At 34.7% G+C, this 17,405-nt stretch overlaps 2 protein-coding genes across 4 annotated transcripts; one reads left to right on the forward strand and one right to left on the reverse strand.

The window, feature by feature from the left end:
- The first annotated feature begins 775 nt into the window (after positions 1 to 775).
- LOC109074257 (beta-soluble NSF attachment protein) lies at positions 776 to 9,909 on the forward strand. Of its 2 annotated transcripts, XM_042746614.1 has the most exons (11): positions 776 to 997; positions 2,083 to 2,162; positions 3,295 to 3,411; positions 4,457 to 4,503; positions 4,853 to 4,930; positions 6,789 to 6,844; positions 6,991 to 7,075; positions 7,174 to 7,278; positions 7,365 to 7,433; positions 9,003 to 9,053; positions 9,622 to 9,909. In XM_042746614.1, exons 1-11 carry the CDS (start codon positions 900 to 902, stop codon positions 9,721 to 9,723), a joined length of 888 nt encoding a protein of 295 aa, XP_042602548.1. In that variant the 5' UTR covers positions 776 to 899; the 3' UTR covers positions 9,724 to 9,909. The 2 variants fall into 2 exon arrangements, with proteins under 2 accessions (XP_042602548.1, XP_042602549.1); XM_042746615.1 differs by lacking the exon at positions 4,457 to 4,503 and having other exon boundaries at positions 802 to 997.
- Positions 9,910 to 11,316: 1,407 nt separating this feature from the next.
- gzf1 (GDNF-inducible zinc finger protein 1) lies at positions 11,317 to 16,457 on the reverse strand. 2 transcript variants are annotated; one of them, XM_019090314.2, is made up of 6 exons: positions 16,344 to 16,457; positions 14,502 to 15,760; positions 13,730 to 13,824; positions 13,485 to 13,652; positions 13,048 to 13,205; positions 11,317 to 12,395 (listed from the first exon to the last, which is right to left on the reverse strand). In XM_019090314.2, the coding sequence occupies exons 2-6, from the start codon at positions 15,740 to 15,742 to the stop codon at positions 11,727 to 11,729; spliced, it is 2,331 nt and encodes a 776-aa protein (XP_018945859.1). In that variant the 5' UTR covers positions 15,743 to 15,760; positions 16,344 to 16,457; the 3' UTR covers positions 11,317 to 11,726. The 2 variants fall into 2 exon arrangements, with proteins under 2 accessions (XP_018945859.1, XP_018945858.1); XM_019090313.2 differs by lacking the exon at positions 16,344 to 16,457 and adding an exon at positions 16,098 to 16,324.
- Between the last annotated feature and the right edge of the window lie 948 nt (positions 16,458 to 17,405).

The raw sequence follows: 17,405 nt of genomic DNA on the forward strand, positions 1-17,405 counted from the left end.
ACATTTGTGTTTATATATTGGTTATTCTTGTTATTCAGTACCTTTTCATGTCCCGATAGGTCTTACTATATTGGAGTAAATAGTAAATTCACAATTAGTAAAGGCAGACATGGTATTAGTTCATTTTAATTTCATGCTAAAAGAAAACTTAGAGAACATGCAGTGATTTTTAAATCATTACCATGAATAATACAACTTTCCCATGTCCAAATCATACAGTAAAAATTAAATATTACTGGTGTATTTTTATCTAAATAGGTTTTCTTCGGGATATGAACTAGTCTGGTGATCTACAGTACCATCTAGTGCTCAGTATGGAATGTGCATTTTATTCTTCGTCATAATAACCTGCAGTGGCAGTGCGGGACCTTGTTGCTGATGAATCAATATTGTGGTGAAATCATGCTCTCTGTATATGCAGATTGTAGCCTATTTGAACCGTGCAAACCAATACTAAACCAAAATTAAGCCTACAGTTTTTTTATTTTCACATACTCTACCTAAACTTAACTACAAATCTAATCAAATTAAATAATAATAATAATAATTTGACCATATTCCGGAGTCAAAAACAACTAAAAAACAATAACTAATTCAAATAAAACTTAACTAAAATTTATCATATAACTTATAATTGAAAAAATTAACAAATGCATATTTATGAGTGTATATGGGAGCTGTAGTTTATTTTTTATTCGATTCTTTTTAACGGCCGTTTATTTAAGCTTGGTCGCAAAACTCCAAATCCCATAATGCTTTGCTCGTGCGTCCTGAACGCCAACGCTTAATAAACGCAATGACAGTAATCTCCCCCGCTGCCATAGTGACAGCGCAAGAGAAGCGGGCAGATAAACGAAAAGAGATTTTAGTGTTTATCTGTGCATTTAACCACAGAAATAATGGACAGTACCGGGAAAGAAAAGGAGGCAATTCAGCTCATGGCTGAAGCCGATAAAAAAGTGAGGTCTTCCGGCTCGTTTTTAGGAGGAATGTTTGGGTAAGATTAAAAACACGCTTCCTTCCCTATTTATCCGATCAGCCCGCTTTCGTTAGTCTGTTGAAATATCATATTGTCAGTATGATCATGTTGCTAACCTTTGGTTTTATTTTTTAGTTAGAAAAATAAGTATGAATGTTACTGTAACGTTACGAGGACCCAAGCTGTGACAGGCCGCGTTGCGCATCAATCGATAGAAAAAAGGGCTTGTTCATTACAATGCACAGCTGATTTTTTTAAATAACGATTTTTGCATGATCATAATAACTTAAATAATGATAATAATTGATGTATTTCATGATTGGGCTGCTAAGTGAAGTGTTTTGTGTTTGGCGCATTAGTGGCGCAGTCGCTGCAGTATTTACATTTACATTTTTTTTTATCTGTTGCACATTATGTAATAATAATGTCAAGTTAATGTGAAATAAAATATGGTACTATTTTAATATTCATATTAAATGTAGTACAATAAAATATTATGTGTACTGATTCTGAATTTTATGATAAATGAAACTAAATATTACATTTATTAGAATAAATTACAATTTTAACATTTAACTTATTTTAAAATATATATTTAAAAGTAAAAAAAAATATATATTTTAATAGTTATAATTTATTGTTTTACACCTCACAAAAATGGCTGATTAAAGCTATTCTTTAGTTTATATCCATATTTTTTGAAGAGCCTGGTGTCGACAGAAACAGTGAGATCCTTTATTGACACCGCAGACATATTCAGAACATATTCAGTGTTATTTCTAGTAAACAAGCTCTGACCTACTATGTTGTGAGATGGATTTATTTCAAATAGTTTTAATTAATATTATATGAGGCACTTAAAAATGAACCCAATTGAATATTCCCACCAGGACACAAGTTATCTAGGCCTTTCTGTTACACCAGCTATAATATTCTGACTTAACCCAAATATACATATAAACAAATTTTACTTTTCAAATCTTAACCAATGTTTATAAAGTGTTTGTCTTCTGGCTTGTAGATTTATTAAGAAAGCATGATAGTTTTCATTAAGATATTAAAGTGGGATTAAGGGTATAACTGCATCTCTCCACGTCTTTCAGAGGAAATCAGAAAGTGGAAGAGGCATGTGAGATGTACGCCAGAGCAGCCAACATGTTCAAAATGGCCAAAAACTGGAGTGGTATGTGTTTTTAGTGGTGCAGACATGACATGCTTCATCTTTATTGTATTATATAATGCTTAAAATGTCACTATGTAATATGCACTCAAATAGTTTGAATACGAACCCTTGGTTTCATGCATTTTAATATATATTTCTGAATGAATATAATCTCATTAGTGAAGTTGCCCTAATGTTATCTTGAATAGTTGTACAGCTTTGTTTGTAATTGACAGGATATATTATGATGTTTATTTTATATTCATATTCTTATTTTTTATTTATATTTATTTATATTTTTTGCACCTTAAAAATACAAAATGACAGAAATAATAACAAAACATAAAATATATGAACAAAAATAAGACAAATATTATCAATTTAATGATGTGCAGGAAGAGGCAAAAAACCCCAACTGGGCTTATTTAACGCCTCCACCTATAAACATAATTACAATAAAATCAAAACAAAAAACATAGAAAATAAAACAACAAACTAGTGAGATACATCCGATACATATATCCATAACACACACACAAAACACACATACACATACATGTATACATACACAAAACATCAACAAATATTAATGACGATTACAGTAATGAAAAAAATAAGCAAAAAATATGATCATAACATAAAAATGGAATGATATCTATATTAAAAATTTAGAACGGCAGTTAAATGGGCTTTTAAATATCTTTTATAACATTTTAATGAGGAGGAGTTTATTGCTAAGTGGGAAAAACTGTTCCATAATTTGGTACCCCCTAAATCTGATAGTAAATTGACCTCTGCACGTAAGAAACTTTGGAAGATGAAGATCTAAGGATTGACGAGTTGAATAAGCGTGCACCTGTGAGTTAAATTTAAAATAAGTCTTAAAGTGCTCTGGGATATTTTCATAATTAAAATGTACCTTATAAATAAAAACACATATTTGAGTGATATTAATATCATACACAGTAAGTATCTGAAGATTCTGAAATAGAGGCACAGATGAAGAATGTGACTCAGATCGGGTTGCAATCCTGACAAAACGTTTCTGAAGAACCAAAATTAAACTGTAATAGAGTGTAAGAAGACAATCTGTAGTAATGAGATTGCTAATCCTCCTAAGGAAACGCCTTCAAGAAAGAATACACACATCCAGCTGCAGGTAATGCTTTCTGTCAGGCGGCCAGACTTCACATGCAGCTTCAGAATAAACATGATTCGGCCACCAGCTTCATCGATGCAGGAAACGCCTTCAAGAAGGCAGATCCACAAGGTGAGGCCATTATTAACTCCCAGCTTCAGGACATTCAGTTGATTTATTCTAAATAAACAGAAGTTTATGCATCTCAAGATGAATATACAATATATGACTTGTTGATCTGTCATATAATTCTAAACAAGTTCATCCTATCACTTTATTGCGGTTTCATTAAATGAATCTCATTTTTATAAAACAGTTGTTTCTGTGTGAACTGAACAGTGTTATTTAGATATTATTTCTATATTATTGTAGTGTTTATTAATATTTTGAATTAGCCTTTATATACGTTTAGGTTTTTTGTACTATTTTGTTTTATTATTTGTGATTATGTATTATTTTATTTATATTTTATTACTTTTGTTAGTATTTTTAAATAATGATTCTATATAGCTTTAATTTTTAGTTTAAAGTTTAGTTTTAATTATTATTAATAATTTAATTATTTTAATACTTTAAACATCTTTTATTTCATATAACATCATTATAACAATAATATTATATAAATCCTTTCTAATTTTAACCCCCCCTCCCATTTTATTTGAAGCAACTAAGCAATCAAATTTCATTTCAGTTATATTTTTGTTAATGAAAACAATATCAGAACCTCAGAACAGTGAAGCTCAGACAAAGAATATTGTCCTTTTGACTGTATATGGCATAAGAATGAATGCTGCAGTTTTTGATGATATCAGTTTGTGAAGGTAGAAATGAGGGCACAGTCCACTCAAAAATGTGTTGCAAAAATCAAAGAAAGTGTGCATTTGAACATACAGTTTCTTAGAAATGTAAACAATTTGAACTGTTCTTTAGACACAATAATTTAGCTATGTATGCAATAGAGAGATAAAGTGCATGTTTATACATTTACGCATATGGACTGTCAATTTATTAAAAAGGTAATCAAATGAATTGCTTGTGACTATTGTGTTGAGGTTGAGGAGTAAAACACTGAATAGAGATAAAGCGGCTTTAGATAAATAGTTTTATTTCTGTATGATTGATCATAAGTCTGACTGTCTAACTCTTCCTCCTCCTTCTCTTTGATGCTTGCGATTAGAGGCTATCAAGTGCTTAAACGCAGCCATTGATATTTACACAGACATGGTAAGATGTTTTTGTAGCAGTCAAAATCACAGTTCATATAATGTTCATCCGGGCTGTTCTATTGCTGTACTGTGTGTCATCATCAAGGAGATTTTTAAACAGCTGTCTAGAAATCCACCAACTATTGCAGGAACTCCCAAAGAGCAGTTTAACAGAACACTTCATAACAGACAGCAAGGCATTCCTCCCCCTTTCTGTAATAAAAAAAAAATCTGAATCTGTATCCAAAGCACATACTGTATGGAATCAACAAAGCATGTGTATGTTCCGATAGAAAAGCTTGATAGATGGTGAATGAGATATTCAGCTGACAGTCCGTTTCCTAAAGTCTCCTTCTCTCTGTCTTCAGGGAAGATTCACCATCGCAGCCAAGCATCATATCACAATCGCTGAGGTGTACGAATCAGAGCTGGTGGACATTGAGAAGGTACAGAAATGTGTATTTAGTGCATCTTCTGCTGAGAATGTAGAGTGCTGTAAGAAAGCTATATTTTGTAGGACGTTGAATTAAAGTAGTATACATATAAATATACACCAAAACAACTGCTTCTAATTCAACAAATATCCATAAGCTGAATTTACAAATGTTGACTGAAGTTTTCCTCACCTCAAAATACCTCAAAATACATTTTAGACAATTTGCTGTCTTGCCAACACGAAGAATACCGAGATTTTTACTTCAACATTAATTGCAATGAAAATTATTATTAAATAATTATTATAATAATATCAAGTCCTGCATAATATCAAAATATTATTATTATTATTATTATTATTATTAAATATCTGTCTATACATACTAACATGCTAGTAGAATGCTAATCATGCTAGCGACATGCTAATAACTTGCTAATCATGCTAGCGACATGCTAGTCTTTTTGTTAATAATGTATGAAACATGGTAGTAGCATGCTAATCTTGTTAACAACATGCTAATCATGCCAGCAATATGCTAGTAACAGGCCAATCATGTTAAAAACATGCTAATCATACAACAAACATTATATAAACAAAATTAAAACTAAATAAACAAACATAAAAATTATACAAACTCTTAAATCTTTCACAATATTCAGTAACATGGTTGAAAATGAATGAAAGAATGAATGAATGAAAAACTAGTTATTAATTAAGATCGCTTTAAATGGGGTTCTTTTTCCAGTAAGTTCATTAACATTTAAGTCAATACCTAGATTTTTACTTCAATAATAATTGCAATAAAAAGTTTTATTAATTAATTATAACAAAAAAAAATTTATACATATTTTATTAAAAAATAACTTTTACCAATTTAGACATTAATACAACAGGAAGAGAGTAATTGGATTGGAAAAAACCTATAAAGAGGAAAGGTCTGCGAGCTCGGGACTTGAACTCGGGATGCCTGAAGTACAACGGCGCTATATGTCACGAGCCATGAGGCTGTTGGTGCCGACTAATTATAATACTAAATAATTACAATTATTACTGGCAATTATTATTCATTATTATTATTATTAATAATAGATCATTAATTAATCTTTAATAATAATAATATTATTGATAATACAGTTATTGTAATATTGTTAATGACAAATTGGTATTATTAATAAATAATACATAATACATTTTTACAGATTTTTATAATCTTTCATGAAGTTGTCTTCTGATAGTTATGTTTTTGTGAATGTACACAATAGAGCCCCTTTCACACTGTGATTCCGGAAAATACATGGGTAATGTGTCCCGGCAATTGTTCCCAGGTCGCTAGATTTTGCCACTTTCACACTGCCAGTGATTTCCCGGAATATGTGCGTGCATTCACACACAACCCGTAAAGGTCCCGTAAAGACACGTGATATCAGGGTGTGACGTGTAATGTACGAGTCAGAAGCGCTAGGCACGTTAACTTTCACTGAAGCTGGCGAACGATCTCAGCGTCAGCATGGAAAGTAAAGAACTAACTGATCTCTGCTTCGTTACAGTTTGCACATATTTTTTTTGTCGCAAATGTTGATCTGCCTTCAAAACACCCGGTAAAAGAGTCGCGCGATAATGTGCGTCATCACTTTGACACACCCTGTACGGCATTAGTTCTGGCTTTTGTTCACACAGCACTCGTTCCGGGACTGAACCTGGCAATGTTACTATGTCCCTAACCCGGGATCGATCCCGGGACGTGTTTGCGTTCACACAGAAGGCGTCCGGGTCCAACATGCAGTGTGAAAGGGGCTTTTACAGAAGTGTTTTACAGAACCAAATTCTATCTCCATTTAAGTTGAAGTATTGTTTTTGATTGTCCAAAGGCGATTGCACATTATGAACAAGCTGCTGACTATTACAAGGGAGAGGAATCGAACAGGTACGCCTGCTCAGCAGAAGCCAAATAATCAAGGTCTTGTTTTTCCCGTTTAACCACTTTGTTTCTAAGGAGAGGTTTCTAAGATTAAGTACAGCGTTTTGAATGTTACTTAAGGCTTTGATATGGTCTGTTTGCTTAATTTACAGCTCTGCAAACAAGTGTCTGCTGAAGGTGGCTTCATACAGCGCTCAGTTAGAGCAGTACCCGAAAGCAATAGAGATTTATGAGCAGGTAAGCCATCTGTCTGTCTCCTGCAGATTCTTACCACATTACTCGCTCACCGGCAGTCTCTAAATCACTCGGGAATTCTTGTCTGTGTGTGTCAACAGGTTGGAACCAACACCATGGACAATCCCCTACTGAAATACAGCGCCAAAGAATACTTCTTCAAAGCTTCCTTGTGCCACTTCATCGTGGATGAGCTCAATGCAAAGGTCAGCTCTCCATCAAGTCATCGTGCACGCATATATATACGGAGAACTGCTGCAGATAATATGCATGTCTTTTTTTTATGTTGTAGCTCGCTGTTGGAAAGTATGAAGAGATGTTTCCAGCCTTCTCGGATTCAAGAGAATGCAAGCTTCTGAAGGTTTGTGATAATAGAGTTTCCAGCATATAAGAACACATTTTGTAATCGGGGTGGTTTAGACTAGTAGGTAAAGTCTGCTTGCACTGAAAGACCTTATTACTTTATTGAATGCGTCTGTGTTGTGTTTATTATAAATATTTAAATTGAGGCAATTCATTCAAGACTTCACATTGGTTATTGCATGAAAAAACTAAATAGCTATTTATATAGAGAATGTAGTGAATCGGCTCGAAGGGGAAATATGAATAATCAATCATAACTAGTTATGATTAATTAAAAATATTTAGATCCGCTCGCTGTAAGTATTTACTTGACTTCTCAGTGTCAACTGTCAATTCTAAGAACATTACTTTCCTGTTTAAGCAAAATAACTTTCTTATTGTACAGTATTACAAAAATCGGCATGATTAGGTACTCCAGTTATGAGCAAACAATGAACAACCTCAAGTGTGATACAAGCAAGACTTTATATTAGGGCTGTCAAATGATTAATCACGATTAATCACATCCAAAATAAAAGTTTTGTTTACATAATATATGTATGTGTACAGGGTATATTTATTATGTATATATAAATACACACACATAAATTATATATTTAGAAAATATTTACATGTATATACATTTATATATTTATATTCTCATATTTTATATTATATGTAAATATATTTAATATATAAACATAACATATTCTTCTTAAATATATACATGCATGTGTGTGTATTTATATATACATAATAAATATACACAGTATACACACACATATTATGTAAACAAAACTTTTATTTTGGATGTGATTAATCGTGATTAATCATTTGACAGCCCTACTTTATTTACTTTATTTACGTAAACACTTGAACTAGTCTAACATGTACACACACACACACACACACACACATACATTTGGCATATGAAATTGTTTTCTCAAGTGGTTATATCTAGAGGGAGACAGACTTAGGATGTACTGTATAGTACAAGGGAACATTTGTCTGTTTTAAAGTGAATTTAGAGTGAAAACTCTACATTCCTTTGACTTATAAAACAATCTTTACTTGATGCGTCTTTGTTACCACGGTAACCAGAGGCCTGGTTCTCCCTACCACGTTTTGCTTGTTGGGGAGGGGTATTGTGCACAATTTTGTTAAATATGATGTCTGATCCACCTCAATCATTACAGGAATAAATTATATACAGCAGTCAATGAGAGTGAAGCAAAAACAATGTGTAAAATGAAATCTTTGATGCAACGTGGGCATATCTGAATGTAATGATGTCAGATACACTCTATACTCATTTTCATATTTCACTTGAATTGTGAAGGGCAATTCTGAGTCGCTGTTTTTTTTTTCAATTTTGGGGGCATTTATGTTCATTTTGAAGCCATTTTTGCCTCAAGCCCTCATTAATTTCCGAATTCCGTGACAGGTCATGGGCAAAAACACTCTAGAAATTGCATAGTATCATAACAAAAAGCACTCAGAAAATGTAATTTTCGAATTTCGAGTTTTGCACCACCTTCAAAAATTAATATTCATTGTTGTATACTTATAAGAAGTTTTGTTTTTACAGAAACTTCTAGAGGCCCATGAGGAGCAAAATGCAGAGGCTTTCACAGAAGCGGTATGGATTTTACCTTCAGCTTCTTTTTTAAAAATACGTGTATCATCTTTGTTAAAAAGTACATTTAATTACAATATTTTCAATGTTAAAGTACTTTATACTTCAATCACTGTCATGAATCTGGAGCGGGACTGTTGATGTGTTCAAGTCATGTCGAAAAGGTTGTATTTACGTGTTAAATGCACATGAATATCCCCACAGTGTTGAAATAATGAGAAGGAAACTCAATGAGAACATTTGCTAACCAAGTTAGATGCGCAAGATGATCTTATTGTAGAATTACAATATAAAACGATTAAATTTACAGTACGTTCATAAATTGATAAAAACTGCAAAAACACACCTGGTGCGCAGTTCTTTATTCATAATTTTTAGATGAAGTAGATGAAACATTTTTTCTAGATTTTTTTGTTCAAAAGGTACGTTGCCATCTTTCTGACGTTGTATTCATAAATACAAACTTCCTATAGAGGACTTGAACACACCATATCTACTCGGCCAGTTTCTTATTTTTGCAGTTCTTTTTGTGGCGCTAACGTTGCAGAAATCTCGCACTGTGTTCATTCAGGTGAAGGAGTTCGACTCCATCTCTCGCTTGGACCAGTGGCTCACCACCATGCTTCTGCGGATCAAGAAGACCATTCAGGGAGACGAGGACGACCTTAAATGATCTGGACAGTGGGGCGATCACCCACTGCATGGCACCCTCCTTCCCCCCTTCCATTTCACATCAGTTCTGTGCAATGGCCAAGTCCGGGTTTCCCAAAACAGTATGTCAAAATGTATTGCTGCAACATTTCTAGAGAATATACTTCTAAGCCTGTACTGTTACATTGATATCCAGTTATATAATATAGCACATATCAAAAATTTTGCACTCCAGTTCAAAGATCTGCTCCGGTTTCCCTGTTGCATTACGAGGATATTTCTGGAAATATGGAGTTAACTGATTCAGGAGAGGGAAAATTAAGGATACAGTGGGGATTTGAGATACTCCTGGAGTTCTTTTGCAAAGGTCACTGAATTGCGACGTGCTAGAGCTGCATGAACTGTACAGATATAATTATTCAGTCAGTGCAGCAGGATCGTGCATTATTATTATTATTATATTGTTTTTATTTGTGCCGTTTTTGTCTGCTCACACTAGTTGGCATGCAGGCCTCAAAATGCATTTAATAACATCAGACATTCACACAGGACAGAGAAAATTTCAGCTTCCAACAGTCCATCATATTGAATTTGGTATTTAAATAATTACAGAAATGTCTTGTCATTCCTGATGAAAGTACTTTTTTTTTATCCACTCTCTGAAATGTAACTCTTTATTTATTTAATTAAATTACTATCTGAACTATTAATATCATATAATATTATGAGCCTAATAATATTATAATTAGTCAAATATATATATATATATATATATATATATATATATATATATATATATATATATATATATATATATATATATATATATATACATAATATATATATAATCTAATAATATTGCATTAATAAAAACATTTAACATTATATTTTTACACTGCCTATCATCTCCATCAGCACTGAAATTGATGTTTGTAAAATTCTTGTATTAACATGCTCTGTGTGTCGTGTTGTGAATGCATAGCTCATGTACACTCTTTAGCAGCGCATGTCATCTGTGTTCTACGTGTCGTGATGTCTGTATTATATCATATTCTAGAGTTTTTAAGAAGCCATGAAGAAGTACAATACCAAACAATGTACTTTCCCACAGAACAACTGATGTCTTTGCTGAATGTCTGTGAGAATGTACAGAAATAAAAACCAATACTGAAATGGCTAAACGATTCAAGCAAGTGAAAGTCTGTTTTGTTTCCTAGTGGTGTTCGCTAAGCATCTCAATTTTGTAATGCTACAAAATAGTGTTACATTGTTGCTGAGCAACTCGAGCAATGTTTGTGCTGTGACATTGACGAAAACTCAAAAAATATGGCTAGTTTAGAAAAAGTAAACATAAGTGTATGTAAATAACTTTAAAAAATTAAATGTATATTATTAATATTATATATTAAAAATAAATTATTTATATATATATATATATATATATATATATATATATATATATATATATATATATATATATATATATATAATATAAAAGTATAAAATTATATTAAAATCAAAATCACTTTTATTCTCTATATTTCAAAACAAAACTAAATCAAAATAGGGAAAAAAAAGATAAATTAGAAATTAAAAAAGAAAAAAGGAAGCTGAATTCGGTAGACACTTTATTGAGTGATTTTAAGGTGCGCTGTCATGACTGCAAATCATTATACATGTAATAGGGCACTAAAACTGAAGTATTGTGTTTATTAATATGCATTTCACATTGATGTAGAGTTGAGCATAATAAATATCAGCAAAAAGTATTACTGACAACAAAAAGCAAATTTGAGTTTTTACAAGAATCACTAAAAAAACTATTTCATGACAAGACGTTCCCTAGAAATGGAAAGGGAAATCGTACATGTGAGCAGAATTGAACATTGTGATTCAAGAATTGTACTAGTTACACACACATTATAGAAGGTTTTATAAAGCAAAAGTGTATTTACAGCTGATACTTGAAAGCAAAGCTTGATTGCGACATGATTAACGAGTATTTGCAACTGAAGCAGGTAGAATCTACTCTCCTGCTGAGATTTCCATGTTGTTTGAAGCCTCTGCAGTCTGTATGCTTTCGCTGACTTCCTGTTGGGTGTCTGCACAGTCCGTCTCTCCCAACGTAACAGCCTGGACCGACACACACTCAGCTGAAGCCAGACCGTTCTCTGTTGCTTCAGCTTCTGATGTCGCCGCAGTGGTTGCCGGAGCCAGTATGGCGTCTGAAACGTGACTGGCCACGGTGATGGGCACAGAACCAGATATCGAAGGGGACACGCTGATGGAATGTGCGACCGAAATGGGGATGGAAAAGGGAACGGTCACAGGCATCCCGACCGCTGAAGCATCCAGAGAGATCACGCTGGTGCCGTCCGTGGTGACTAAGGGCTGCAGTTGTGTGCCTGCGGGAACTTCGGTCTGAATGACCGTGAGGCCACCCAAGGCCGTGTGGCTGACCAGTGCGATGGTTCCGGGTCCGGCCCAGTCTCCGGAAATGGTCACAGGCTCTCCGGACACAGCCACCAATTCTTGGGTCTTCTGTGCGTTGCTCTCAGGAGCCTGCGCTTCAGTAACAGCGACAGACGTCTTTTCCTTCTTCTGAGAAGAGCCTTTGGGTTTCTTGGCTCTGTCTTCAACGTTTCCCTCCAGAACAACCAGGTAGTTCTTCCATGGAGTTTGTTTGTCATGGGTCTGCATAGAGAAAAAGTCTACTGGGTTAACTTGCTTGTTGTCAGCCCAGGCTTATTTGAATTATAAATAACCAAAAAAGAGGAACTGGTGCATTATCAGGATGCTTACCTTTGATTTAATGCATTTTAAAAATGTTATATTGTGACATTCAATTACAATTAAAAATAATTATTTTCTATTTGAATATATTTTAAAAAGTAGTTTATTCCTGTGATGCAAAGCTGAATTTTCAGCATCATTACTCCAGTTTTCAGTGTCACGTGATCCTTCAGAAATCACTCTAATATATTGATCAAGAAACATTTATTATTGTAAATGTTAAAAAACACTTTTTCTTTTTTTTAATAGAAAGTTCAAAAGAACAGCATTTATTTGAAACTGAATAAAAGTATTAATTTCTTTAAAAAATCTTACCCAAACTTTTAAATGGTAGGAACTTCAGTAACCTAAGGTTTAGTTGGGATTTATTATATGCATACTGGTGGCTATAAAAATATTTACAGCCCTTTCTGGTATTTTGCACCATTTATAGATCAATGCATCATTATTTAATGTAATGCAATGAACTTAAAGCCTGTGGGCGTGAATATTTTTTATAGCATCTATAAACCCACTTATAAAAGCGTGCTATGTAGGGTGGCAGGATCTTTACCAGTGTGTGTCGGCGTACGGTGGATTTGTCAGTAAACGTTCTTCCACACATGCTGCACATGTACGGCTTCTCTCCCGTGTGGATTCTCTGATGTCTCTGCAAGGCGTTGAGTTGAGTGAACTGCTTATCACAGTCCTTGCAATGATACGGCCTTTCACCTGTGAAGAAGGCAGCGGTGTCAGCTGATAAGTTCTGGTTTTAATGATTGTGCATGTTCTAAAATATACACAAACCTGCGAACCGTACATCAGTTGTGCATTGCTTGATAATTGCCACATTTCTAATGCCATTATTTATAGAACATTGGTGTCTTTCATCAAATTGCTGTTACAATTGTTTTATATTTTCAATGTGCTTTAGTACATGTGGCTTCAAAGACTATTTATGCACGTTTTAAGTGAAATGCATATCAATATTGGATGATTTGTGAAGGATACCTGTGTGTATTTTCATATGCTGGTGGAGGGAGTTCCTCTGAGCAAACGCTCTTCCGCAGGTTTCACATTTGTAGGGTCTGAATCCTGAATGGATTCTGTTGTGATGTTTCAGGTATTCTTTGGATGCAAAGCTCTTCCCACAGTTCTCACACATGAACGGCTTTTCCCCTAGACAGAGAAGAGGAAGTCGTCATCTTTTGGCATCATATTATTTCTCTTTAAGTAACAGGAATCTGTTGGCTCACCTGTGTGGCATCTCTTGTGGTAAGACAGCATGTGGTTCTGGGTAAATCTGGCATCGCAGAGGTCACAGGCGAAAGGTTTCTCGCCGGTGTGGATCCTGGATTATAAATAACACGATGGAATATGTAAATAGTAAATGATGTTCAATTGGGATGTATTAACATATCTGTGTCCATTTTAGTATCTCCAATATTTAGCATTTTTTAAACTATCAAATAAATATGAATGCACCATTTTTTTTTTCTACATTACTATTCTTAACTCTTATATTATTTACATTTATGCATTTAGCAGACACTTTTATGCATAAATTTAAATGATATAATATAATGGCCAATGTTATATAATGGTTGGTTGCTAACAATAACTTTAAAATAACAATAATAGCTTTTTTAAAAAATTACATAAAATAATATAATATGATGGCCAGTGCTATAATATGGTTGGTTATTGACTATAATATAAAAAGTATTATTTAAAACTTTTCTGAGGATAATATAATATACATTTATGCATTCAGCAGATATATATATTTATAAATGTAAATAATATATTTGCAAATATTATATTATGATTGGTTATTAACCATTGCATAACTTTTTTATTTTTTAGGTTGATATATATTTTGTGATTACCTGTGCAAAACTCTCTAGTTGTTACCATTTAAACTAGAGTTTCTGTATTTGGTACCCTAATATTTTGGGTGTAGGTTTTGGGGTTTGTTCGTATTAATTGTATGGCCCAAACTAGTGCATCCCTGATGTTGCACACTACCTTTGATGTGTCTTGAGCGCTGAACTCTGGGAGAATCTGGATCCGCACTCATCACATTTGAAGGGTTTGTGCCCCGAGTGTGTCCTCTCGTGCAGCGTCAGGGCAGTTTTGGAGCTCAGAGATTTGCCGCAGATGTGGCAGTAGTGTCTGTCCGTGCCGCCCTCGTGCACCTGCCGTCTGTGCCGGGTCACATCCTTCTTGCGCTTGAAGGTTTTGTTGCAGACATCGCAAGGAAAGAGCCTCTCGTCATTGTGCACGTGGCGCTGGTGGATTTTCAGGTTGCAGCGGTTGGCAAACGTCTGCTGGCAGATGTCGCAGCGAAACGTGGTGTCCATCTGGACCCCGTGGCTGACCTTCAAGTGCTTCAGGTAGCTCTTCTCGTAATAGAAGGAACGGCTGCATTTCTCACATCTGTACTTTGCGGCTCCTCTCTTGATTTCCTTCTCGGCTTCATCAGCCTCGTCCTCATTAGGCTGGAAGTCTGATTCTTGGGGGTCTTCCTCAGGCACATCAGAAGATGATACAGACCCAGTGTCATCGCAAGCGTCTTTTTCACCCAGTGCGTCCTGCGATGATTCTCCCTTGGGGTCTTGTGGCATTTGCTCCTCTTCTCCTGTGTCAGATTCATCAAGGGTTTCTGCTTTCTTTCTCTTTGGCTTTTTCAGAGAAGAGTCCACAGACACTCTGCGACCCGCTAACCTTCTGCTTCTCCTGTCTGGTTCAGTCTCCTTCACATTTTCAGGCACTTTTAAAGACTTTTTTCTCTTCATCGCTCTTTTCACAGGTTGTTTCATCTTGACTTCAGTATTTGGAGCATTTGAATCCACGCCATCTTTCTGCAGAGTTTCATCTGAAACGCTGCTGGGAATTTCTGCCTCGCAAGCATCCACTAAGTCCTGGCACTTCAGGAGTTTAGCCATCTGCAGTATAGTGCTGATGTAACTCTTCTCCACCTCGATTCTTCCAAAATACGCATACTCTAAGAATTTCTCAAATGCATGTGGTAAGATGTCAGACAAGAATATCTTTTTCACTTGGTCATTAGCTAACAGATGGGACTCGAAGTAACCGCTGGATGCGGCGAGGACCACCTGATGGGCGTCAAACTCCTCCAGCTCTCCTTGAAAATCCACCTGCACCGTGATGTCACACAGGTTTCCCATGGTCCTCAGCTTCCACATGGCATTGAGCAGATTTTTATGGTGAGAGCTGGACTGCAGTTGAACCAATCCATCACTCATTTTCTCTGGTTTCTGCAGCTGTCGAAAGGATGTAAAGAAAGCAAGTCAATTATAACACACACACACACACATATATACATTTACAAATACACAAAAAAATAAATTCAATAACAACAAAAAATAACAATTAAAGACATACAAACCACCTTCAAATATAATAATAAAAACGCAAACACTTTAGAAATCACTTTGGGTTTGTTTTATAATTAATAAATTATTATAACCACTGAATTTCTGTACAAAGGGCTTTGTATCTACATAAATATTAAGCTATTTGTTGTGCATGCTAAACTTTAGCTTTGTATGTCACGGTAACGGCCTAAAATAAACCAATAGTCCAGTCCCATTCAAGTACCTTTAATTTGCATAGTTGTTTATTCGAGTTCATTTAACTGCTTCGTTGCAGAAACCGACAAGAGAAAATAAAGAAAATAAAAGGAGACGCTAAAGCAGTTAGCATCATTAGCTTTGTGTTCAGATGAGCGATATCTGTGCTAATGGAACTTAAGAGCGAATCATACGTCAATAGATCTTATGTTTAATGTCCATCTGTGACATGCGGTGAAAGGAGGGTTTGCATAGCAAGCTAGAGATTTCTTACCGTAAGGCCAGTAAAACGGCAGCCCTGTACAAATCAAATCCACAGGCACAACAAGAGTATTTCCGGTAGAACGCGCACCCAGCGAACATTAGAGCCGAAGGCATCATGGGAAATAGAGTTTTTCTTTTATGGGTGATCTTGAATCCCGACAGGTTTAATGTGTATTTTTTTTTTATTACTTATTCGATCTGTTAATAGTAATGATGTAATAAAAAAAAAAACTTAATTTAATTATTAAGTTGCGTAATGTGCAAATACGTATACGTATTATACTACAAGTATAAAGTTCTCTCTTTTTTTTAAATTTGTATTTTGTATAGTTAGGTGAGATTAGGCAGACATCACACACACACACTCAGCTTTATTACTCCTCCGGTCAGTTATTGTTTTAGGTTTTCAGATTCGATTTTTCTACATAACTTGCCCTGCTTTTTTTTTTTTTTTTTTTTTTGTCATTCTTTTAAGGACAGTGGTGGAAAAATATTGCTCATGCTGTAAACACAGCCGCCCACTTACTCTGTTCCTGTGGCTTGTGACCTTTGCTAAACAAGATATTGCTCTTAAAATACTAAAGGGCAACTGAGTTCATAGGTAACCCACCCTTACTATTTTTACCTGTGAATGTACAGTATACATAGAGGTCTGCATGCATGTTTTGGAACAAAAAGACCAGTGAGCAGTTCTTTTTGCTATGTTTCTCAGATTGTATCAGTGCATGGGGTATAGAGATTTGTGCAGCCTTCCAATACAATCTGAAACACCAGCCTCCAGACTCATGTTCACAGATGGACAGAGATAAATATAGATGAAGCCCAACAAGCTTAGTTTTAAGTTTTATTACAGAGCAGCTGGCAGCAAATCTCTGCAGTAAATGAATGGGCTCAGAACTAAATCACACAAAACGGCATCACACACGTAGCCACGTTTTAAACACATCTTCTGATGTTATGTAAAGCCTCTAGCTATTAAATATCAAAAATACATATCCTTCAGATTAAAGCTGTTAGGAATAGCATACTATTATTCATAATATTTCTGCAGTATGCGAACGACGCACAATAT

The sequence above is a fragment of the Cyprinus carpio genome, chromosome B20 (assembly GCF_018340385.1).
Source record: "Cyprinus carpio isolate SPL01 chromosome B20, ASM1834038v1, whole genome shotgun sequence".
NCBI classification, from domain to species: Eukaryota; Metazoa; Chordata; class Actinopteri; order Cypriniformes; family Cyprinidae; genus Cyprinus; species Cyprinus carpio.

Excerpts from the sequence above, each read along its gene's own strand:
- gzf1 (XM_019090313.2), bottom strand. The coding sequence starts at position 16,130 with ATGAACTCGAATAAACAACTATGCAAATTAAAG. Across the intron at positions 15,761-16,097 it reads AACAACTATGCAAATTAAAG|CTGCAGAAACCAGAGAAAAT; the intron begins GTACTTGAATGG and ends TCCTTTCGACAG. Across the intron at positions 13,206-13,484 it reads GCATATGAAAATACACACAG|GTGAAAGGCCGTATCATTGC; the intron begins GTATCCTTCACA and ends CCTTCTTCACAG.
- LOC109074257 (XM_042746614.1), top strand. The coding sequence starts at position 900 with ATGGACAGTACCGGGAAAGAAAAGGAGGCAATTCAGCTCATGGCTGAA. Across the intron at positions 998-2,082 it reads TTTTTAGGAGGAATGTTTGG|AGGAAATCAGAAAGTGGAAG; the intron begins GTAAGATTAAAA and ends CACGTCTTTCAG. Across the intron at positions 3,412-4,456 it reads CAAGAAGGCAGATCCACAAG|AGGCTATCAAGTGCTTAAAC; the intron begins GTGAGGCCATTA and ends GCTTGCGATTAG.